The sequence below is a fragment of the Lygodium microphyllum genome, chromosome 26 (assembly GCF_053477565.2).
Source record: "Lygodium microphyllum isolate KBCC chromosome 26, Lygodium_microphyllum_v1.1.10, whole genome shotgun sequence".
Lineage (NCBI taxonomy): Eukaryota > Viridiplantae > Streptophyta > Polypodiopsida > Schizaeales > Lygodiaceae > Lygodium > Lygodium microphyllum.
Genome location: NC_141160.1, coordinates 75255611 through 75281427, shown reverse-complemented (window position 1 = coordinate 75281427; position 25817 = coordinate 75255611). Strand labels below are relative to the sequence as shown.

The 25817-nt window shown below is 43.3% G+C and overlaps 1 protein-coding gene across 1 annotated transcript; it reads left to right on the top strand.

The window, feature by feature from the left end:
- Positions 1–25817, top strand: LOC148013424 (uncharacterized). Its single transcript, XM_087667530.1, has 5 exons — positions 1–309; positions 642–2648; positions 4858–5876; positions 6504–6644; positions 25138–25817. Exons 2-5 carry the CDS (start codon positions 900–902, stop codon positions 25298–25300), a joined length of 3072 nt encoding a protein of 1023 aa, XP_087523656.1. The 5' UTR covers positions 1–309; positions 642–899; the 3' UTR covers positions 25301–25817.

The window sequence follows — 25817 nt, the reverse complement described above, 5'->3', positions numbered from 1 at the left end:
AGGGAGCGTTTGTTTTTCGGAAGGATAATAAAAATTTTGTGAGAAGAAATGGGGGAGGAAAACAACAACTCGGGCATTGTATAATCAATCAATCTTCTTCTCGGACAAAAGAAGGGTTGTCTTGTTGTTGCTCGATAATGATATTTAGAAATCATCTTCTTCATCTTTTGTCTGTCTGAAAATTTGGCATCTGCTTCGCGTCCGCCATCGCTGCGAGAGAGAGAGAGAGAGAGAGAGAGAGAGAGAGAGAGAGAGAGAGAGAGAGAGAGAGGCAGAAGGAGACAGAGATCGAGCAGTCTCTATTCTACGGTAAGTATAATAGTCATTCTTATTTCTTGCACCACCCGCATACGCACATACACATAGTTACCAGCACACACGCGCACTGGCCCGTCTATCATTCACACACACACACACACACACACACACACACACACACACACACACAGAGAGAGAGAGAGAGAGAGAGAGAGAGAGAGAGAGAGAGAGAGAGAGAGAGAGAGAGAGAGAGAGAGAGAGAGAGAGAGCACATCGTACCCTGTGCCGTTCCCAAACCCTAACCTTTCACTCAATACACTCGCCTTTTGTCCCTTTTTTGTGGTCTTGTCGTAATCCCTCCAATCTTTGACCGCTTCTGGCAGGTGCATTGTGTCGCAGTATACACTGACGCAGTCGGTGGCCATCGACGCCTTTGCAGTGCTAGGAATGCTTTGCTCTTGTTTCAGATCAGACAGGGTGAATGGTCCTCGCCTCTTTAGAAACCCCAGAGGAGACAGTTGTGGCTATTGTGACCTTTTGTTGGAGGTCCGCCAGCGAGATGACATTTTGCAGCTCCTCCGTCACTGTGCAGTCTGATTAAGCAGGCCCAGTTCCGAGGGCTTTGGATTTGAAGACGAAGAATGTGCATTTTGTGCGTCGCTTCTAGGTGGTCACGCCGCATAGTGACCATGCTACCATGGCTTGTTATTCCCCTCATCATCCTGTGGGCTCTTTCTCAGCTCCTGCCTCCAGGTTTTCAGTTTGAAGTTACTTCCCCTAGATTGGCCTGTGTAGCAGTGCTTCTGGTCAGTTTGGGATGGTATGAAGTTGTAATGCCCCGACTGTCTTCCTGGCGTGCCAAAAGGAGAGCAATGCTAAGGGAAAGGAGGAGGATTGAATTACAGGAGGTTGCCAAGTGGCGAAAGGAAGCAACACGTCGATGCCGGAACTGCTTAACACCTTATAAAGATCAGACCCCAGGAGGTGGCAGATTTATGTGTACTTATTGTGGTCATGTCTCCAAGAGGCCTGTGTTGGATGTACCTGGAGCATCCACTGCAGGAACAACAGGCAGTGCCTTTTCGGTGACTGGATCAACAGGAGGATTGATAAATGGTGTTGGGATCTTTGCCAGCCGAAGCTCCAGAGTTTGGAGTGGAAGATTGTCAGACAGGCCCTCCTTGGGAGGGGGCAAAGGTTTGATAGGAAGCAGATCATGGGCAACAGATAGTGGTGGTTGGAGCTTAAATGGATCTTGGTTTGGGGGCCCTTGGCCAAGCAGTTCTTCATACCTTGGAATAGCAGGAACTACTTGGGCAGGAACAGGGACATCCATAGGAGGTTTTCTATCTGGAGGTGAGAGATGTTCTGCTGGGGAGTCTTATTCAGGTGTTTTTTTCCTTGTCTTAAGGATTTTTTCTGCATTGCTATCCTTTTGTGGTTGGATTTGGAAGAAGTTATGCAGGGCAGGGTGCACAGGAGACGATGGTCTAATGGGCAGTCATCGTCATTATAGAGGTGAGGATGTGAGCCCTTCACCTGCAACAAGAAGTGAGAGGGCTCGCCGCAAGGCTGAAGAGAAAAGGCAGGCAAGGCTAGAGAAAGAACAGCTGGAGGCAGAGGAGAGGAAACAAAGGGAAGAAGTGGCCAGATTAGTGGAGGAGAGAAGGCGGCAAAGGGATGAGAAGCTGGAAGCAGAGAAAGAAAGTGAAAGGGAGGCTGCAGCTGAACGTGAGAGGGAGATTAGACGGGAGCGGGAAGCAGAAAGGCGGCGACAAGAGAAGGCTAGGGAGCGAGAAAAGGTACAGGGCAAAGATAAGTCGAAGGACCAAGAGGTTGATGATTCAAAGAGGAGAAAAGGAAAGGAGACTGAGAAGGAAAGAAGTGAGGAGGCCAGGAATTCTCCTGTCAGTGGTTCAGATCATGTTGAAGTGATGAAGCAGCAAAAAGAAGCAAAAGCAACTGATACAGCAATAAAGAGTGCGCCGACTAAGGGTGGAAGCTCAAAATATACAGGGTCTGCAAAGGCTGGTTTTTTCAGCCAGTCCAAGAATGGAGCCTCATTTTGGGGAAGAAACTTTTCTGCAGGCTCCAGTTTAGCAGCAAAGTCCAGCAAACCAGCTGCACTGGGCAGTTCTTCTCCTGCATCCTGCTCAACCTCCAGCACTGAATCAAGTGTACACTCTGCCGAGGGCTCACGGTCAGCTTGGAACAGATTACCTTGGACTAATGTATGGAGCAAGGCTACTCACAGTGTGTCAGACAATGCCTCCAAACAGAAAACAGAAACTGTAAGTGAAAACAAGGTAGAAATTATTGGAAGTGGAAGTGCTAAAGAACTCATTGATGGCACAATCATTTCAACTGCTGTTGGAGGTGGATCTGGAACGGTAAGAGCTTGTTTCCCTCTTATGTTCCTCTCAATGCAGAAACTTTTGAGGACAGCCTGCAAAGGTTATGTGATGAGGGAAGGGAGTGTGAGGCAACCCCATCCATCCATGCCCCCAACAACAAGAAGAAAGGCTGACTTGAACTGGGAGCAGGGGGCCCAGCTGCCGCCACGGCTACAAAGAGAACCCTGTGGACCCGAGAGGCAGAAGGATGGTTGCTCCATGTCGTATTGGGTGGGGAAGACATGGGATCGCCCAAGCCTCATACTCCCTTCCCTCATTCCAATGTCGCGTCTTTTGTTGTCAAAATGAGAGTGTGTTTGCAAACAGTGCTATATGATGCGGGGAAGCTCTGACTGATCTATCTGTAGTTTTCAGTTGCACGGCCTAGTGTCCTAAATAATAGAGGAGGCAATATTCCAAATTGCTGCTATTGAGTCGTAATTTGGCTCTAGATGTGTCTATAATGCATCTCTCGACTGTAAGGCTGTCCCAACCTGCTTCCATGCTGTACTATACTACCTGTGTGGGTGCAGCCCATGGCAAGACAATCCTTTCTTGTGGAATTGTACTCTGGTTTTAGTGGAGGATTTTGGGGGCCCATTGATGCCTCATTTAATGTCAATAAAGCAGTGGGATGCTTGATTTATTTTGTGATATTTGACCTGATATTGGGTATGCAATGTCCTAGCTGAGCAGATTTAATTCTAAATGATGCATGACCTAAGTACTCCATATTGGCAGGCAGTAAAATGTGTGCTACATTACTTGAAAGACACTTAGAATTTCGGGTCCCCATTCATCTTGCATGCTTTCATTGTCAGTCATTGGTGGGCTGTTATTATACATGGTATCCACCAGTGGGAATTCTTTGTTACTTAGCAATTTTTGCATTTTGTGGCTAGTAAGAGATAATGAAGGACGACTACTTTCTAGCTGTGAAATACATTGCATTGTTTACAGCCACAATGAGATGCAGTCTAAGCTGACTTGCAGGCTGGGGAACAATGCGCTAGAATATGTTTTGTGCAAGCATGAAAAATTAAACTCCTTGCAATAGATATGTGCATCGATATGTCAAGAAAAGACTCCATGCAAGGGAGATTGATTTGGTCTATGTGCTGACACAGGAGAATACAGAAGGCATGCTCACAATGGCTCTATGAAGAGAGATGTTCAAAGTTTTTCGCAAGTATTTGTGCTTGGGAGGACTTGAAGATCTATCTGAAGATTGAGATAGCCTGTTCATGTCCACATCATTCACTTATTGGGGTTGTATTCCTCAAGTCATTTGGTATTAATGGTCTTAGTGCACTCCACTTTTGGTTGCATTTATGGGCATGAGCCACCTTGGTCGGTGCCTTATTTGGACTTTACCTAAACTGGCCTTGGGCATGGTCAGCCACCCATTGTGGCTGCCTTTGGGAGTGAATATATAGTATATACTCTATTAGGGTGCTCAAAGCTGTGTGTAATTACTTAGGGGCTGGCCTTGTGTGGGCTTGGTATTGCCCCCGTCCTCTTACTGCACTTGTGCTGTCCTGTCTTGCACACTGCTTTGGACTCTATCTAGCCCCCTTTGCTAGCTGCTCTCAGGATTAAATTGCCCAGTCAATTGACCTATGCTTTCTTTAAGGCTAACTGGCAGGACCCCAATTGAGCACCTTTGCTGTGGCCAGCAGGCTTCCTATCTCAGGGCTATCATCTATTGTTAGGAGGGCTTATGGCGCTTATTAGTTGTGCTTCATCATGCAATGCTTTGTAGAGGCACTTCCTGTTTCTACTTCATCACCATCTTTGCCTTACCAATCCTTACCTTTATAGGATTTTGCTGACTTTTCTTTGGCTGCAGACATTGATGGTAGGTTAGAAGGCAGTGCTCTTAAAAGTTAGAAGGGAATTTTGAACACACTTTGCCTTGTTAGCTTGCAATCGGGCATATTTTCAGCTGTCTACTCCTCCAAGGTCATGTGGCTGTCTCATTAAAATTTTTGAATGACTTGAACATGCATTAATTCAGCAATTCCTCCACAAGAGCTCTGGTATCCTAGGTCCAGATCCAAGATGAGGATATCATCCTTATAGCTGAACTGAAGGGCTTTTTTCGAGGCTCTCATCTCCAGAAAAGGAATGTATGAGAGAGAGAGAGAGAGAGAGAGAGAGAGAGAGAGAGAGAGAGAGAGATGATTGCTTACTATGTGTCTTGCAGATTGGTGCTGCACTGCAACCAATAGCACCTCCTTCTTGCGTCTCTGTTTCATGGGACAATGTTTTCTCTAGTCCCCTATGCTTCCCTCCCATTGAGTTGCCTATGGATTCCAGAGTGTACAAGGAAGAAAGACAAACTCAAATGGCACATGAAGTAATTCAAAAGTCAAGAGCATCATCTTCTTTATCATCTTCACAATCTTTTTTTGAGTCTTCACCTGCTGGAGGATTCTCATATACAGAGGTTTCAAAGTCTTGTTCAGCTGCTCTTGTTGAGACCTCTCCCTTACCCTCAGCAGTCTCTAGTTCTATGGACATGATTGACTTTGGCGGAATGGATGTAGCTGATCCACTATCACTTTTGGGGCCTGTTACCGATTCTCTGATGTCTAATGAGACTGTATCTAGTAGTGCAATTACAGACTCTCTTTCGCCGATAATGCCACCTTTTCCAGCTATGACACATGTTTCACCCTCCTCGACTCCTGTGGCTGAAATTCCGGAAAATATGAGCACTGGTATATGTGACATACCTCAGATTCTGGAACCATGGAATGTGCCACCTCTTTTGTTGGACAGCACAAAAGATATGATGGGAGAAGGTGTTTGGCGCCTTTGGGGTGCTCCCCATGTTCGACACTCAAATTTTCAGAATGCTTCGCCTTGGAGCGACTTTCTGAAGCAAGATGGGGATTCACTACGGCCACTGCCTGAAAACTTTACGCACTTGTTTGAGCCTGCATCTCACCTTCCATGCAGTCTGTTCCAGTCAGGTCAGATACATGAAGGTCCAACTTCGAATCATGGAGAACCTCTGCCAGGACCTTCTCTACAGAACAATAATTTTTGGCAGGAGTCGTCAACCCTAGATTCAACCATGCGCATCTGGGAAGACACAGATCTACATCAAAAAGTTCCCCCGGATTTTATTGATTGCATCACTCATTCTCTGATGCAAGACCCTGTCATTACTGCTGATGGTCATTCATATGAGCGATCTGCTATTGAGGCTTGGCTCAAGTAAGTGGTTATTTTTTAATTTGCAGATCACGTACCCTTTCTTCCTTTAAGTAGTAGCAATCTGATTATGTCATCATTGGTTCGCTAATGATTCTTGAGCTTGGTATGCAATCTTCCTTGCAGCCAAAAAATATGGTATTTTTGCATAATAACCTGTAACTCTGATCACAATGAGATCATTTTACTGCACATTTTTTGTACTTGTAGGCATGAATAATGAATGAATATTATACAATGTTTTGCTTTGTATGCCTTCAACATGCACTTATACATGTTCAGATGCATGTGTTCAGAATTGCACAACTATACACAATCTTGCATACATAGAAGTAGATACATATATGTACCTGTTTGGCCTATGCACTACCTATGCATCCACCCTCCCAAAAGTATATCAGATGCCAAGAAAGTGCATGAAGCATGTGCATGATTGGCCACTTCTGCCAAAAGGTTTTCCCAAAGATTTATAGTTGGTTAATCATCCCTAGATGATAATACTTGTTTGGAGGAGAGTAAAGGGAAATTAGTTGTGACTCTGATTATCCTTCCTGGAATTAAGATCTGTAAAACCTTCTTTGAGAAGGATTAGTTTGTCATCCCAAAATGATAAACATAGTGGAATGACAGGTCCCACGATACGAGTCCTAAAACTGGCGAAGTTCTGCCACCACCTCCAGGAAGCAATGGGATTGGTGTAGATAAAACGTTGCGCCCTAATCACATATTACGCGGTCAAATAATTGAATACAGAGAGCGTTTGGCTCGAAGGTACTTTTCTTAGCCTGTACTGAACATTGGATATGTATGCACAAAGATTACAGATCTTGGTTTTTCTACTCATGTGGTTCTGTGTTGTATGTTTGTGTACTACAAAAACTCAAAACATGTATGGTTTAGGGAAGCTGATAGCAAGATAGCAAATTTAAACTAGTGTGATTTTAAAAAGAACAATGTGATAATCAGCTTGTGTGTACAATTCTGAGTCTAAGGTGCAGTTAACAGCTTAAAAGTGTGGCTTGTATAGCTGTATACCTTACAATTATGGGGTAGAAGAGAATGGCTGAGTAGTTTAAGATAGACAGTAGCAGTGGCTGTTGTCCTGATGTCTTAAGCAGTGGGAAACCAGGTTTATTTATAGGCATATGAATGAAAGTCTTGCATTACTATAGGCTGGCCCACTGTCTACTGCTGTGTGATATGACCAACTGTTACTGGCTACCTGTTTGTTATCTGAGGTTATCTGTGGTTTGAGGCATTACTCTAGGGGGATAGACTTGGAAACTTCTTTCTTGCCCTGTTTTGGGCCTGAGAGGGGGTGTTGAGCTAAGAAATGCATTCCATACGGATTAGCCTCTTAAACATCCCTAAACATGCTTATTTAATGAAAGAGTTTTTGTGAAACCCTAATTTGGGAGGGTAATTGACCCCCAAGGCCTAGTTGGCGTAACTTATGATAACTTTTGCCTTTGACATCCACTGCATCCTCGGGGCCTTGGCTTGTTACCATGAAATAACTAACATGCCCATCACATATGCTTAAACAACCTTACACATTTGATTAATGACTTAATCAAATGTTATCGGCAAGATTAAAGCATCTTAAAATTTGACGTCCTTGCGACAACAGCCTTAAAGTATACTTTCAAATCACCTCAAGGTTGAAGCATATTTCAATTCACCTTAGGCCAGAAACATTTGAACATCTCCCTTCACACATACACTCTTTTCTTTTTTTTATCTCACACACACACACACACACACACACACACACACACATTTTCTCTCTCTCTCTCTCTCTCTCTCTCTCTCTCTCTCTTCCCTCCCCCCCTCCCTTTTCCCCAAAAACAAACACAAAGTTTCTCCCCTTCTTACCTTATAATGAGGTCTCGTGATGGGGTCATACAATAGCAAGACATGTGGAGCAAGGCGTTTTGAGTGTCACTTTTGTGGCATCAAATGAGACGGAGGTGCTAATTGAGTGATGACACATCTCCTTAATGTTCCCGGCCATGGTATCAAAGATTGTGTCAAGATACCACTAGAGGATCGTGTTCCCATGGCAAGGAACATGAAGATTAATCGAAAACTAGACCTCCAAAGGACACTCATGTCATTCGAGCATCAATGTCTTCATCTATGATCGCTACTAGTGGAAGTCAAGCCTGTGAAAGCGGAGCCAATCAAATTGTCACTTTTCTTGCGAATGGCACAAAAGATACATCACACAACTCTCGAGCAAAACAAAGTAATTTATTCACTGCAAAGCTCAAGTAGATGCAGTTGTAACATGCTTTTTTTTTACTCATGCGAAATCCATTCAAAGTGGCATGATCTGCCTTCTTTAAGGAGATGGTATCTGAAATTGCGCAATTTGGTCCATCTTATTAACCTCTTAGCTATGATGCTTTATGCGAGCAACTTTTGTAGGAGGAATGACTAGCATAAAGACTGCCATCACACCAATCAAACAACAATGGAATAACTATGGGGTAAGTTTCATTGGTGATGGTTGGTTTGACATGCGTAGCGCTTCCTTGGAAGGCGTCCTTGCTACATGCTGTGGCAAGGCTCTCTAATAAAATCAAAAGAGTGTGGTGCTCAATATAAGATAGCTCCAATCTTATGCGAGATGTGGGTAGAGATTGGTGAATATATGGGGCCCAAAAATGTAATTCAATTTGTCTCAGATGGGGAGGCAACAAATAGGGCTATAGGTGCTTTATTGGAGCATTGGGTTAGTTGTGCTATGCAATTGTGACCCAAGCTACGTACTGGGAAGAAGCAAAGCAATTGCTTCTTCTATGCTTGCTTGTAGTTAATCTTTTGCAGAAAGTGGAAAGCGATGTGCCATGTATTGGTAAGGTGTATGAAGCAATGGATCATCTTATTGAAAATATCTGTGCTCTTGACCTTGCTCCATCCCTAAAACAAGAAATTGAGGAGCTTGTAGCAAGTAGATGGAATGAGTACTACTCGGTACTTCATTGTGTTGCTTATATGCTAGATCCAGAGTTTTAGCATAAGGGAAGACAACTCCAAGCTGATGTTGAGGTTATGCAGGGTTGGAACTCCACACTCTAGAAGTTGGTGGAGAGTCTTGAGCAACGGCGACAAATCAAAGACTAGCTCACTAGCTAACGTAAAAAAGAATGCATGTTTGGGTGGCCTAATGCTAGGTAATTTGTAAATTTTTTTAGTTTTCGTATTTATAGAAAGTTTTGATTTTTAATACAACTTTTCTTATTATCATTTTTTGTTGGAATGTTGTAGATTCCATGTAGGTGGAGTTACATGGTGGGAGGACTACTATGGGGCCGATTCTCTTGAGCTACAAAATTTGGCTATGAGAATCCTAAACCAAGTTTGTGCATCTTTTGCATTAGAAAGACTTTGGAGCACATTCAGCCATATACACACAAAGAAGAGAAATAGGTTAGGTACATAGAAGGTTGATGATCTAGTCTTTGTTAATTTGTTAATGCAAACCTACGTTTGCTAACAAAGATGAAGTATGAGTATATGAAGGAAACCGCTAGGGTTTGCACTGAGGACACATAGAGTGTATGACCACGACAGAAACACAAAGAGACAGACATAGACACAGAGGGCAAAACTCAAACCCTAAATGCAAAACTCAAAACTCAAACACAAACAAAAGAAGGGAGAGAGAGAACACAACTGTGAAGTGAATGAATGCTGTAAATGAATGTAAGAGTGTACAGTGTTGGGAATAAAGGGCCATTGTGCCTTTTATATGTGCACGGGTGTGAACACACCCTTAGCACATTGTACTTTCATACATATATCTATCTAAAAACCTAAAGTGGTACACTCGTCATTGTACCGAAAAACGTGTTCACTCTCTACTTTGCTCTCTCACACTCTATCTCTCTCACTGCGCGTAATGATTGTCTACCACGATCTCCGTGCCTAACCTTGCCCTACAAACTGGTATCAGAGCCAATGGCTCACTCAAGCTGTTGAGAGGTGCAATACAAGCAGGAATCGCTGGGGGGCAACAGTTGTGACTGCCAGAGTTGCTGTTGGAGAACAGGCGACCTTCTCGACGGGTCAGGCAGCTGACGTGTTGCCAGGCGGACAGGATACATCTGCCACGTGATTGACTAACGTGTGTGTGGCAGGCGACTGACGTACTGCCAGGCCGGCAGTGGCAGGTGACGTGTTGCAGCTGGTCGGGGGCCTAGTCAAGCGCGTAACGGCGAACAGGCGGGCGTCACAGCGCATGACTGACAGGTCAACGGACCCGTAAATTTTTTTCCAAAAAATTCAATCTTTTTTGAAATTTCTTTCACCCACTGACAGGGTTTCGCGCGCGTAAGCATAAAATCTTAGATCTGTGCAAAATCGGCTCAGAAATTTGGGGCTTTTCTTGAATTTGGGGATCTCAACACAGAATTGGACAATCTTACTCAGAAATTGCAAAGTCGGTGCACACTTGCTTGGGAATTTTGGGGCTTTTCACATTTTAGTGAAATTATTTCAATTTCTCTGAAATTAGTGCATGCAGGACTTGGAAAATTTGGGGATTTGTCTAGATTTGGTGCGAGCAAGATGCAACAGTGATATTTGTCTCAGAAATTGCAAGAATTTGTGACATTTTGTTCTCGACATTTGGGGCTTTTCATGTACATACACAAATTGGGTTGAAATTGACCCAATTTCTCGACATTGAGGCACATTGGACCCCGTGCAATTTGGGGCTTTTGCGATTTGGGCAAAATTTGTGCAGCATTTGGTCATTTTATGTACATGCAGGTTGAATTCTGTGCAATTTGGACATCAACACTTGATAAAATTTGGGGGTTTTACTGAAATTGCTTGATTTTGGCAAAATTGGACAGTCCTATGCATGACAGAGGAAACACAGATGTGTGTTTGATGCTTTGAGCACAAAATTTTGGGGCTTTTGACCGTTCGTGTCAAATTTTATGCCCGTGGGTACATGTACAACAGAAATTGCAGCCGAAATTTTGGGATTTCTCATGTAATGTGATGCACATGCCCTTTGGAACAGTTGTAATCAGTTGGATAATGTTGTAGCACTTGGTTTGGTGCTTCTGAAAACTTAATTACAGATCTGAAATCTGTACTTCTGCGTGGTCATTTATTGCTGTTTGGTACTTGTTTGTACCTTGGTCACTTGGGTGACAGTTTGGGCCTGCATTTACTGGTTTTTTGGTCACATTTGGGCTGAAAACCATGGCTGGCAGCAATGACAACAGTAATTTGATGCATATAAAGAAGCTTGAAGGCGCACATAATTTTGGAGTTTGGCAAAAACAGTGCTACAATATCCTGTTACAAGAGAAGTAGGCAAAGCCTATCAAAACTAAAGGGGCAAAGCCTGCGGACATGGATCAGGACGATTGGGATGAGTTGAATGAGCTTGCACGCTCAACCATAGAGCTATCGATTTCTGATGCCTTGCTCTTCAACATTGAAGGTTTGGATTCTGCATATGCTACATGGACTAGACTAGAAGAACTGTATGCACAGAAGAGTGTTGCAAGCAAAGTGTATTGGCTGAAAAAGCTTATGGATTTGTGTATGAAAGAAGGTACAGCAATGTCTACTCACTCGAGTGAGTTTAACTCCATTTTCAGCCAGTTGGTTGCCTTGAAGTTCATGATTGATGAGGAATTTAAGGCTACTTTCTTGCTTTGCACTCTACTAGAGAGTTGGGATACATTCGGGACTGCTATGAGCAATTCTAATGTGATCCTTTTGTATGCTGATGCAGAGAGTGCTCTACTTATGGAAGAGATGAATCGGTGGAACAATGCATCCAGTAAGTCTTCCAGTGCTTTGCATACTAGGGACAGATCACAGCAAAAGAGCAAATATGATGGCAAGGGATGCAGTAAATCATGTGGCAAGGATGTTGAATGTCATCATTGTGGCAAGAAGGGTCACTTTAAACGTGACTGCAACAAATGGAAGAAAGATAAAGGAAAAGGCAAGAAGATAGATGATTACAAGGAAGAGAAGAAGGACAGTCAGCCTAAGAAGAGCAGTGTAGAAATTGAAGAGGTGAATGTAGTCACTCATGATAGTGACAGTGGGAGTCATGTACTCTCTATCTCTTCACATTTTGGTGCACATGCTCTACTTGTAGATACAGATGATGACATGCATACCTGGATTCTTGATTCATGTGCTTCCTTTCATGTCACCCCTCATCGTGAGTGGTTTTCCGCCTATACAGGGGGTCGACATGGTGTTGTCCATCTTGGGGCAACTATACATGTGAGATTGCAGGTATTGACAGTGTGCAATTACAGTTTCAGTATGGCTTTGTCTTTACACTTCAGCATGTACAGCGTGTACCTTAGCTCAAGAAGAGCTTGATTAGCACAGAGCAGCTAGATGATGATGGTTTTCATACCACCTTTGGTGATGGAAAATGGAAGATGTGTAAGGGATCTAGGGTTATTGCCAGAGGTTACAATAGTGGTACATTGTATTCACTTCATGTATCTAGTGTGCGTGACCATGTTGTTGCCGTGACCGAGCAGCCAAGTGTTTCTTTGTGGCATGGCTGGTTGGGACACATGAATCAAACATGAATGAAAGTGTTTTCTCGTTTGGGTTACTTGCCTTGTCTTCGTTATGTTGATTTTGAGCACTGTGATCATTGTATTTATGGCAAACATGCACAGACTTCTCACAAAAAGTCGCTTTCTTTGAATTCTTCTCCTCTACAGTTAGTACATTCGGATGTATATCAAATGCCAGGATTATCTTTAGGGGAAAAGAAATATTTTGTCACCTTTGTTGATGATGCTACACGGAAAGTATGGGTTTACCCTATTCGTAGCAAGGATGAAGTGCTTGACAAGTTTAAAAAATTCTTGGCATTGGCTGAAAATCAGACAGATAAGACACTTAAGTGTCTTTGCTCTGACAATGGTGGGGAATATGTGTCCAAAGCCTTTCAGGCATTTTGTGACAGCAAAGGGATAAAGAGGGAGCTTACTGCCCCTCATAATCCACCCCAAAATGGAGTTGCAGAGCGTATGAATCGGACCATACAGGATAAGGTCCATACGATGCTGGCTCATGTTGCATTACCCCATGGTTTTTGGGCAGAGGCTGTTATGACAGCCGTTCACTTGATTAATCGGTCACCAAATAGGTCTTTAGGGGGGGGAGTTCCCCAAGAAGCGTGGTCGGGCAAGTCACCTTCGTATGCTCATCTGAAAGTGTTTGGCTGCGAGGCTTTCGTGCACATTCGTAAAGAAAAACGCAGTAAACTTGAGCCAAAGTCTTGTAAATGCATTTTCCTAGGATATGGTGACAAGGATGAAATGGGGTATAAATTATGGGATCCCGAGAAAAGGAAAGTAGTACGCAGCAATGCTGTTATCTTTCGGGAAGATCGCATGCACAAACAGTCCGAAAAGACTAAGGAGGTCCGTAGGGTTGTATTTGTAACCGGCCTGTTCACTGGGAAGGGCGGTAGTGTACAACCAAAATATATAAATGCTTTCGCCCAATTTAACAGTCGTCCACTTTACCTGAACTTAAAGACACAGAATCAAGAAGACATACAGGAAGCTAGAATGCTCCTATTGCAACACACACCCTGTTGGCCCCTAAATTAGGCGCCCCTTGCAGTATTTCTTTATTTTTAAAAAAAGAAAGTACAATGGGCTGTCTTTCACCTATTCTGGGTGAAATTTGACAGCATAACAGTACAATTACTGACCCAAATCAAGTTGACCAGGAGGGAAAACTCTGCCCAAGTCTGAATCTTCTGGTTGGAGTGCAGAATTGACCATTTCAGCCTGCTGCATTTACTGGTTCAGACCTGTTCTGAAACCTGGTTACAACTCTTACTGTTCCTTGTACTATTCAGCCCACTGTAATTACTGGTTCAGACCTGTTCTGAAACCCATTTTCAGTTAATACTGCTCTCTGCATTGTCCTGCATCATTTGGGCCAAGTGCCCCTTGACTTTGACATCAATTGGGCTCTGAATTAACCTCTGAACAGTCCAGTACTGATTCAGTGCTGTTTCAGAGACTTACTTGGTGAGGTTACCACCCTCACCTGTCCCTGCTGGGACAGCATACAATTGCTCCTGTTCCTGGAGAAAGGAGGCTCTTGCCTCATGCAAAAACAGCATATTCCCACACAGCTGTACCTGAATCAGAAGAAAGGCCCTTGATTTTGCAGCATAACCATACTGTTAGGGAGAGAGAGAGAGAGTAGGAAGCAAGCCCAGCCCTTTGTGCATCATAGACAAGGTAGGCCAGCTCTCAAGAGCTCTCCATCTGCAGCTGTTCATCACAAATGAGCCCCTTTCAGCCCAAAAACTGCACTCCAGCTCTCTTTAAAGAGGCAAGTGCACACATTTGTGCCAAGTGGTAGCACTAGAATATATTTCCCGTTTCAACCTTCCGGTCTAAAATTCTCCATGCTCGGTGCAGAATTTGACCTCGACACAGACCAGAAGATTGATCCCCATGCAAAAACGAAGATAATGACGCGAACAGATTTTGAGATCCAAAAATAGTAACTCCCTAAATTTTAGGAGTTGCTTCCATTGCATCCCCACTAGTCTTTTGACCATCTTTGCAGACTATGGCTACATCCAAATTTGTAATGTAGCTCAACTGAAAGTGAATTTCCACTGATGGCTCCACATGGACTAATCTCTTGCAGATTTGTCCATCTTCACTTTGAACTAGTCTCTTCCAGGCTAGTTCTTCAACACACTTGTCCATCTACACTCTCACAAGTCTCTTCTAGGTTTGTCAATCTACAGTGCCATCAGTCTCTTCCAGACTTGTACTGGACCTTAACTGTCCAGTCTTGACTCACTAGATATTCCTGTTAGTTTCACATATTGGCCATGCAACTCAAGCGTTTAGATTTCAAGAGGGATCTTTCCAAAAAGTAAAACCAAATAAAATATGTAATAAAGAAATCAACAAAAAAGGTAATAGTTGTCACAGTCTTGTGACAGTATTCCAGGAAGAAATACTTTTTGGACAGCAAAATGTGCCTGTTGTACAGCAGCAAATACCTGCAAATACCTGCTGTAAATGTGCCCTACATCTGATGATGAGAAGGTTGAAATGGCCAAGATACCATATGCTTCAGCTGTTGGCAGTTTGATGTATGCTATGGTTGCTACACATCCCGACATTGCTTTTGCAGTGGGAGTGGTTAGCAGATATATGGCAACCCTTGGCAAAAAGCATTGGGATGCAGTGAAAGGTATTATGAGATACCTCAAAGGCACAAAGGAGTTGTGCATCTGCTTTGGAAAGCAGAAGGCATCTGTTGTTGGCTTTACGGATGCAGACTATGCTGGTTATGCGGACTGCAAGAAGTCCACTTTTGGGTATGTGTTTACTTTCATAGAAGAAGCAGTCTCTTGGATCGTGAGGCTACAAAAGTGTGTTGCATTGTCTACTACAGAGGCAGAGTATGTAGTTGCCACTGAGGCATGCAAGGAGACTTTTTGGCTTTCACGTCTTTGGGAGAGCTTGTCATCACAGAGTTACCTGTTCTCCATTGTTATAGTCAGAGTGCTATCATACTAGCACAGAATCCTGTCTTTCATGTAAAGACAAAGCACATACAGGTGAAGTACCACTTCATTAGAGATGTACTTGACAGCAAGAGCATTGAGCTTGTCAAAGTGTATACAGATGATAATCCTGCAGACCTTCTCACGAAGGGTCTTCCAGCATAGCAGTTTGCTCATTGCCGACAAATGATGGGAGTTGGATAGATATATTTATTTTAGCTTTGTACATATCTAGACTTAGCTGATTCTTTTTCTCCTCTTAAGGCACATTGCTTTTAGGTGGGAGGTTGTTGGGAATAAAGGGCCATTGTGCCTTTTATATGTGCACGGGTGTGAACACACCCTTAGCACATTGTACTTTCATACATATATCTATCTAAAAACCTAAAGTGGTACACTCGTCATTGTATCGAAAAACCTGTTCACTCTCTACTCTGCTCTCTCACACTCTCTCTGTCTCTCTCACTGTGCGTAATGACTGTCTACCTTGATCTTCGTGTCTAACCTTGCCCTACATACAGTGTGCTCAAGGGCAGAGCAATGTTGGAGTGTGACGTCCACCGAAGACGGATCACCAAGTCTGTGACCACCAGTTGAAGTGTAGGAGTGCTGAATAGTGAATGGCAGCAGGCTGGTCACCAAAACACAGCAGTCTGGAGGCTGGAAACTGGTAAACGTAGCAGTGTACCACCGATCGGAGGCTAGAAATTGTGCACAGTCTGCTGTAAACAGCAGGCTGAAAGAGTGTCTGAGAGTATCAGGGCATGCAATGCAGAAAACGCAGGCTGGCTGACCTTGGAGATGATGGATAGCAGGCTGAACAGCAGTCTGGGACAGTCTGGAGCAGTGTCCAGCAGCTGAGAGCTGTCGCCTACAGCAATGGAGAGGCTGAAGTGGTTGTAGGTTGGAAACTGGGCGCCAACAGCAGAAGAGGGTGTGTGGGCTGGTGTAACCTGCAAACAAGGATAATGGCTGAATGGGGGCAGCCTGTCTATTTATAGATGTGGAAGGGTGCCCCAAAAATTAGGGTTTTCACTAAACTCTCTTGAACCGCTCCTCGGTATAGGGTTTCCACTGAACTCTCTCGAACCGCTCTCTGTTTTAGGGTTTTACTCTAAAAGAGCATTTTTAGTGTGTTTTGGGACTGTTTAAGAGGCTAATCAGCAAGTAATGCATATTTTAGCTCAACACCCCCTCTCAGGCCCAAAATTGAGCTGAAAGGTTAGGCCAGTCATTGTGATGTTTATGTACCCCAAGGCGTCCCACCCCAAAGCAGCCAAGGCATCGGACAAAGGGTGCACGTCGGTCGCCCAGTGGCCTTCTAAGACTACCGAGGCGATGGTTATCTTACCAAGGGAATCCAAGTAGTCATCCCAAAGAGGACAGGGCCTTGGATAAAGGGTGCACATCGGTTGCTCAATGGCCTAACAAGTCCTACAAAGGCGGATGGAACTATATGGATTTTTTTTTTTTTTTTGAATAAGTAAAGTAAATTTGATGGGATGCAACCGATTGAGTAAAAGTGACCCAGAAGACGGGAGTAGGGAGGATACATCCAACACATCACAAAATAGTACAAGCTAACCCTTCCACTCAGGGTGTCGATGACAAGGAAAAATAGATGATGAGGTATCCATGTGATGAAGAAGGATGGTGGTGTGGTAACAACAACCGTCGGTGGAAACAGCTTAGGATCCATGCAAGTGGTGCCCTGCACAATGAGACGCAAAGTATGCTACATACTGAAGAATACTCATGCAGCAGGTGTCACTTGGACAGTGTCCCTTGGAAAATTGTTCACTTGCCTAAGCGCCCTAGTACAAGGGTGATATAATCATGCAATGCAAAGGGTAAGGTACAACAAGGGGAAGAAGCCGATGTCGAAGACAAAGTGCTGAAGCCTGTAGAATACCAAGAAGGGTAGGAACCCCCTCTCAACCTGGATGTAGATGCCGAAGAAGGAAAAGGAGCTTGATGTTGGTCTTTATATGGTGCCGAGAACCATAAGGAATGAAAGAAGATGAAGTAGATGAAGCACCCCGCTAAAAGAGCAAGGTAGGAGTCACTGCCATGATAGCATTGAGAGAGATGCTACAATCTGCCTCGGGAGGGGAAACCGCCATGCTGGAAGAAGAGCAAGCACTCCTAGGATGATGAAACCATGAAAGGAACGGTGTGCATCCCCACGTCTCTAGCCCAGGGAGGACCAAAGCAATCCCCAAGCTAGCTCTACATTGAAAGACAAAACCCTGCAAAAGAGATGAGAATTTGCAAACACAGAGGTTAGTGGTGAGATGCTCCAAAGCAAAACAGAACAGAAAGAAAATCTAACTCAAAATAAATGCAATGAATGTGTATGTGTGTGAGTAAATGCAGTGAAAGACAAAAAAAACGAAAAAACTAAGGATAATGAATCCTATGGGCCCGACTCTAAGAGTGCGAAAAATGAATGACTGACCTAGGGTATGCAAAAGGACCTAAGGCATGCAAATTGAAGAAGGTGGCTACCATCGCATATGTCCAGTAGTAGGGCTCTGCCAAGGGAACGCCTGACGAGGTGGAGAGGAAGGTGAGATGGATGCATGAAGCGCAACGAGATCAGAACCTCAGACCAATCAACCAATCTCTTAGGGGTAATGAAAGAGATGGGCCGTTGAGGTTGTACTCGAGCCACATGTCCAACAACAGCAACAACGGGTGCTGAAGGAGAAGATGAAGTAGGAGCGGAGGGCATAGCCCCACTGGATTGTGCAGTCGCAGCGGTCTGCTGAGGCTTTTTAGGTGGAAGAACTTGGACCTTGGAGCGACACTTCTTGTCCACATGGCCTGCTCTCTGGCAATGTGTGCAAAACCGGTTTTTCTTAGGGAGTTACTGTCAGATAGGTCTAGATTCTTTGGTTCCATCTGAGGAAGAGGAGTCACCCTTTGATTGGCTTGCCTTCATATCTATCGAGTTCTTGTCACTAGTGGTTGTCCCTCTCGAAGAAGAGGCAACCAACCCCCTTTGCTCTGAATAAGACTATGATGAGGATTTTTTGTGGACTTGATCATACAGCCTCGCGTATCGCAAGAACTGGCACCCAAACTTGTAGAAGGTTGGCAATCTAGGTTGGGAGATGATGTGTTGAATGAAATTGAAGTACTTGTCGGGCAGCTTATTCAAGAAGAATGTAACCTGATCATCATTTGACTTTGGAGAGCCAGTAGTGGCGAACTCGGCAAGTAACCGCCTATATTCAGCCAGCTTGACTTTCAGATCATCCCCTTTCTTAATAGAGAACTCTTGAAGCTCAAAGTTGAGATTGATGCGCTGAGTACGATCACAAGCCGCATAGCGGTCGAGAAGGTGACTCCAATGCCCTGATGTGAGCGGGAAGTGCTGCAATTGAGAGTGAAATTCAGGAAGCAATCCTTGCATCAGCTCAACATTGGCTGTGGCATTGCAGGCTCTCCATTGACAGATGTAATCAGGGTGAGCTAGTCGAGGGTTTGGCATAGGCTCTAGACCAATGACGAGGTCCCAAAGACCCTGAGACTCAAGCACTTGTTGCATGAAATTAGACTAAGTGATGAAATTTGACCCGTTAAAACGTGTCTTATCCGCGAAGGCATTCTTGGCCATTGCAACATGAGTGGTAGTGCTCGGAGATGGATAGTGTGAAAAAGTGTAGTGTGGGTAGGATGGAGGAGTGGAGTACACTTGGGAATGGGGCCCAGAGTGCTCACTAGGCATGTGTGTAGTGTGCAAGGTGGATCCATAGGTAGGGATGTGTTGACTAAGCATGGGCATGGTAGCCACATGAGGAACCCAAAAAGGAGGTGGGACGGGAACACGTTTAGTAGAAGATGGGAATCCCTGCGTAGGTGTAACCCAAGGAGAGTGTGAAGACACACCATAAGTTGAGGATGGAAACCCCTACGTATGAGTGGTCATGGGAGATGTGAAGCTGGGGATAGTGAGAGGAATGCCCATCACAGTCGTCCTAGGAGTTATGGGTGTGCTCATGTGCTGAAAGGTGAGAGGCACTGTGTTAAAGGGTGGCATTTCCCCTAATGAAGTACCATGGTGCAAAGAGGTAAAGAATGGAGTGGAGAAGGAAAAGGTGCTAGGAGCAGAGATGGAAGACTCAACCCCTATGGTGTGTGATGCAGATGTGGAGTGTAATCCAAGGTTTTGGAAAGATGATGAGAGGTGTGATATAGAAGAGGGTGGGATGGGAGGGAAGTGAGAAGTGTGTGTGATATTCTCAAATGAAATAGAAGCTGTAGATGTACTTGAATTTCGTCTGCTTCGTGAGCCCCTCTATTGAAGTTCACATACTCAAAGCCATCTGGATCCTGTACCTCAAAAGAAGAAATAGGTGAGGGTTTTGATTCATGCAACACAAAAGAATTGTACAAACGTAACATTGGACCTGGCTGAGAGGATGAAGATGGATCGCCAGACGTTCCGAATGCCGTATGTCCTCCATGATCGGAGAGGTGACCAGCCCCACCAACCGGTCCGGATGTGGTAGGAAAACTGGTAGGAGGGGTGTAAACATCACCATACTTGTTGTGATAGTACTCCTCAAAGTCCTCCTTTGTCATGTTAGTGAAATTTGGTAAAGGTGGAGTGTCGTGCTCCTCACCGAGTCCATAATGTCGTCTCAAGGCCTTCAATGATGGAGAAGCCTGATAAGAAATCATAGGAACTGGAGAAGAAGGTGTTTGGGACATTGTGATTCGGTTACGAGTCGTATTGCGTGCCTCGCACAAAGACTAGCTCTCCACAATATCTGTAGGATACTCTTTACAAGAGCATCGGCTTTGATACCATGTGAAGGAAACTGCCAGTGTTTGCACTGAGGACACACAGAGTGTAAGAGCATGACGAAAACACAAAGAGACAGACACAGACACAGAGGGCAAAACTCAAATCCTAAACGCAAAACTCAAAAACTCAAACCCAAAACTCAAAACTCAAAACTCAAACACAAACAGAAGAAGGGAGAGAGAGAACACAACTCTGAAGTGAATGAATGCTGTAAATGAATTTAAGAGTGTACAGTGTGCTCAAGGGCAGAGCAATGTCGGAGTGTGACGTCCATTGAAGATAGATCCCAAGTCTGTGACCATCAGTCGGAGTGTAGGAGTACTGAATAGTGAATGGCAGCAGGCTGATCACCAAAATGCAGCAATCTAGAGGTTGGAAACTGGTAAACGCATCAGTGTACCATTGATTGGAGGCTGGAAATTGTGCACAGTCTGCTGTAAACAACAGGCTGAAAGAGTGTCTGAGAGTGTCAGGGCCCGCAATGCTGAAAACGCAGGCTGGCTGACCCTGGAGATGACGGATAGCAAGCTGAACAGTAGTCTGGGACAATCTGGAGCAGTGTCCAGCAGCTGAGAGCTATCGCCTACAGCAATGGAGAGGCTGAAGATAATGTGGCTGTAGTTGATAATCGTTGGACAGCAGATGGAGGCGGGTTGTAGGTTGGAAATTGGGCGCCAACAGCAGCAGAGGGTGTGTGGGCTGGTGTAACCTGCAAACAAGGATAATGGTTGAATGGGGGCAGCTTGTCTATTTATAGATGTGGAAGGGTGCCCCAAAAATTAGGGTTTCCACTGACCTCTCTCGAACCGCTCCCTGTTTTAGGGCTTTACTCTAAAAGAGCATTTTTAGTGTGTTTTGGGGCTGTTTAAGAGGCTAATCAGCAAGTAATGCATATTTTGGCTCAACACGCTCGTGGCTTGTACATTGGCTTTTATAAAGATGAACAAAATCTAGGTTTTATCAAGAAGTTGCAAATGAAGAGGATGTTGATGCTAATGAAGATAATCAAGACAATGAGATTGATGAGGATGATGAAGAGAAAGAGATTCTAGATGAGATAGATATTTGATGTTTTTTATCCTCTCTACTTCTACTTGTTATGGAATTTGTATTTTTCATTTTGTACTTCAAGTTTGAATGTAGCCTTTATATCTTTGATCGTTTGTAAGTTCGCCATTTGGTCTTTGCCTCCATTAGTAATGCAAAATTGTGTTTGCATTCTCTATCTTGAAGTTTCAACTTGCAATTATTGATAAATAAAGCTTTTTAGTATACATGTCTTAAAATATCTTCATACCAGGAAGGTAGCGTAGTCTCTTCACCTCCTAGAATCTGTGGTATTAATGGTTGGCCATCCCATCAGGGCAGTGGATCATGGATCTTCCCCCTTAGTTAGTGCCTTGTAGTTACTCCTTGCGAGAAAAATTCGGCCCCAAATTGAAATTGGTTAGTTGCCCTCTTGAATCTCCTTGAAATGCTTTAATTCCAGTTGTTGGAATTTAAGTCCTAGGCTCTCAATTCTAAGTACGCATCTTGAGGTGGTTGTCAAACCCTAATCTTTGTTGTAAATTAGGGTTTACAGCAAATACCAGTTAAAATCTCTACAAAGAAATCAGTTCTTGTCCTATCTAGACAGTCTTGAAAGTTGTCTCCACTGATGAGACACCTTGAATATGATGTTGTTTGGTCGAAACAACTCTTAAATTGCTTTCACCTATTATTGTAGTGTCTTCTGGATATGTCACCCTCTTGAAGAGTCTCTTGTTGGCTTGAAATGGCTTGTCAAATGTTGTAGCAACAATGACAGCCTTCTCTCCCTCTTCCTCAGCTTGCACTAGGCTAGAATGACCCTTTTTCTCTCTCTCTTTTTTCCACTTGTATGGGGGGAAGTTTTGCCAAGTGGTAGTCTTCTATTCGTAGCTTTCAGCATTATCCAGCTTATTGAATTAATTTTTTAAAAATTAATTTAATAATTATTTTAGTGTTGGAAAAAAAATTTCAGCAACCAATAATTAAATTGACTAGGCTAATTTGTCTCCCAAGTATCTGTGAGTATTTATTAACCCTTAGATCAGCATTGATTAATTAATTAATGCCTTGTCTCTTATGTTACCACTGACATTAGTGGCCAATAAATTAATCTAGGTCCAAATTTGACATCGGGTACCACCTGGTATTTGTCAGACATAACTTATCACAACTTTTGCCTTTGGGACCAACTGATATCTCGGGGTCGTAGGTCCACATGATTAAATAATCAACTTGCACCTCACATGTGCAAGTCACCTTTACACATTTGATTAACTTTTAATTAAATGCTAACCAAAGTATTAAAATTTCACTTTCTCGAGATAGTAGGAGCCTTGTTGGTTGCTTGAAAATGGCCAAAACTTGCTGGTACCTGCTTGGACAATATGCTTTTCTTCTCTCTCAATCTCCATAATCCTTTGAAATGGTTGGAATGACCCTCCACTGGTCTCTTATAGCCTTTTCTTCACTTGCACAAGAAAGTTTTGCCAAGTGGCACGCTTCTAATTAGGTTTTTCAGTTATTTAATTAATTGCTAGAATGAATAAACTTGAAAGTTAATTTTAGCGCTTGTTCTTGTCCATAATATTAAATGTGTCCATCCATAATTAAATTGCTAGGCCATTTTGACTTCCAAGTGATCTTGTGTATTAATTCTTTTGAAGTGGCACTAATTAATTAATGCCTAGTTCCTAATGTTATCACAAATATTTAATGACTAATTAAATGTCATAGGCCTAAATTGACAGTAGGCTCCACTTAGTATTTGATCAATGTGACTTATCACAACATTTGCCTTTGACACCCATCGATATCTTGGAGTCAGCTTGTCATTGTGATTGAACTGATTCACATAACACATTTGCTTCTTACATTTGCACATTTGATTAATAACTAAATCAAAGGCCAAGCAAAGCATAAAAAATTCATGTCCTTGTGACACCGAGGCATATGGACATAACTAGACGGTCCATTGGGAATTTTCATGTGGGCAAATTGTGGTACCAAATGGTCAACACTCAAGAGGGGGAATGCATGGGCAGGTAAGCAATAAGCAAAAATTGAGAATTGAGGACCTAATAGGAAGTGAAGTGCCCATGTTTGTAGATTCCCCCTAGTGTGGTATGTGGTGAAATAGGTGGAATGGTGAATGATGATGCGAAGGAAGGTGTGAATGTAGATGTAGAAGCCACGGAAGAAAAGGGTGGGATTGGATGATGGAGTATTGACTATGAGAAGCAAAACTCAAAGAAGGAAAGCTAGAAGTACCCGGTTATTTTTAATAGCTACCTCTATGTATGCTAACATGCAGAAATCGGTCCTCTTTAGAAAGGATCCCATAGTCAACAAATTGAAACTTACCTTCTTAATAACATGTTCCAAAATCTTGCATAGATGTAGGTGCAGAAGAAGAAGGAACAAAAGTAGAAACTTGTGTACCTTGCACCAGAGTAGATGAATTAGACTAGAAGAATGCAACATACTTGGTGTGTCTTTCTCTAATAGGGAGGTCCATCCTTGATGGAGGCATTGACAATCTTGCAATGTCTTCAGATTTATGTGCGATATTTAAAGGAAAAGAGTTATATTATACCTTCAATGGCTCGTTAGGCTCGGTGCATGAGAATCAAGTCATACTCAGCTCGTGAAATCTAGAATGGTTGGTAAGAGCCATGGTAGTCATAGGTTTCTCTGGAGACTCTATTGGCGAGTTGGGGATGCTAGTGTTTTGTCATTGCAACCTGTGCTTGATTGAGAAATGATCTTAGACTGTAGTCCATAATATGCTTTACAAGGAGATGTTTGCACTTGCAAACTAGACATGCTCACTGCTTGTCATCAAGAGCGAGAGGAGCTTAAGGTTGATACATAGTTGCTTTGATCCTCTTATTACTCTAGAGGAGGAGATGAACATCTATAATATATTTTATGAGGAGATGTCTGCACATGCAAACCAAACATGCTCAGTGCTTGTCTTCAAGAGTGAGAGGAGCTTAAGGTTGATATATAGTTGCTTTTGTTTGTGTAGTAGGCTTAGCTAGTCCTTCTATATCTATGGCAACTTCATTGGCTTCTCACCTTGATGATAATGATGATGCCTTCTCTTCCTCTACTAGGAGTGATATACTCTTGATAGTGGCTTGGAGGAGTTAGAGATGATCCCTTCAACTTCTTTAGACGGTAGATCATGATCATTTGGTAGTACTTTGTAGTTGATTATGATTCATTGCATGGATCATTGGATGATGTATTTACATTATGGACATGACTTTTCAATGTTCATTGTGTTTGCAGTTATGTGTGTCTTGTGTGGTCATCTCCTGCCTGTGAGCCTCAGTGTGAATCAGATGAGGACATTAGGAGCTTTGATATTGTCTTTGTCTATCATTTTATGTGTTTTAGACACTTTGGGTGGAGGGCACATTAGTGTATTTTTTTTGTGCACTTTAGGCTATTTTTAAAGGGGTTTGACAATGTTTAGGGATTTCCTCTCTCTTCTTTGCCTATATACAGGCGGCCTGCCCTGCCACTTTCATTATCCATTATCCATCATTGATCCTTCGTGATCAGCCAGACCTTCTCATTCTCTCATCCCCTTGCTTTCGAGCACATAGTTTCTCTAGAATGTGTGGGTGCTTCTCTACCAGCTGTATGATATGATCTTCAAAGGGGAGAGAAAAAAAAGGGGGAACCGGGTTTGTTTCTGTCCAATGCTTTGGTAGGACATCTTTGGCAATCAGATAGGGAATTTTGTAATCTTTGGTCAAATGGACACTGAGAATCAGTTAGCATGTGAATGTATGAGATGAACTTGAGGAAGACATTGATAGTTTTTCCTTTTTACTTTTGTGCAGGTTGGCATCACAACAAGGTGTACAAAATAGTGGATGGATTAATCTCAATACTGGGTTGAGCAACTCATCATGGTCATCAGCAAGCAACTCACCAATTAGACCCAACATTAGAGGGCTGTACCCCACACCAGGAGTGGAGTCTGTGTGGTCTTATAATGGATAAAAATTGAGATGCCACCAGCTTGCTAATGTAAGTGGACTGAGCTTTTACAAGCTTATGATCCGCATGCTTCTAATGCTTAATTCTCTCAAAGAGCAACTTTCAGCTTCTGCCATACTAGTTCTGTATTTGTGTTAAAGACTATGCACCGAGCAGTGCTCTCTCTCTCTCTCTCTCTCTCTCTCTCTCTCTCTCTCTCTGGCGGCCCAGGCACCGCTCCTCGTGGATTATACAAACACACAAAACCAACGCCTTGTTCAGCAAAACAAAGCCCTCACAATGGTTCAAAGTCAATGTGTCCTCCAACATACGACGTGAAAATGCACTAGTGTATTGATGCGTTAAGTCATTGTCGGAATTAAATCATGCCTTAGTTTTCTTTGTGTGTATGAGCTACCACACATTTCACTTCTGAATGCTGGAACAGATGTTTAATGTTGTAGTAGATGCTTGAGACACCAATATCAATAGTTTCAAGAGAGTGTATATACTGTTTCTTGCTAGAGTAACCAAGATAACA

Excerpts from the sequence above, each read along its gene's own strand:
- LOC148013424 (XM_087667530.1), top strand. The coding sequence starts at position 900 with ATGTGCATTTTGTGCGTCGCTTCTAGGTGGTCACGCCGCATAGTGACC. Across the intron at positions 2,649-4,857 it reads TTGGAGGTGGATCTGGAACG|ATTGGTGCTGCACTGCAACC; the intron begins GTAAGAGCTTGT and ends TGTGTCTTGCAG. Across the intron at positions 5,877-6,503 it reads GCTATTGAGGCTTGGCTCAA|GTCCCACGATACGAGTCCTA; the intron begins GTAAGTGGTTAT and ends GTGGAATGACAG.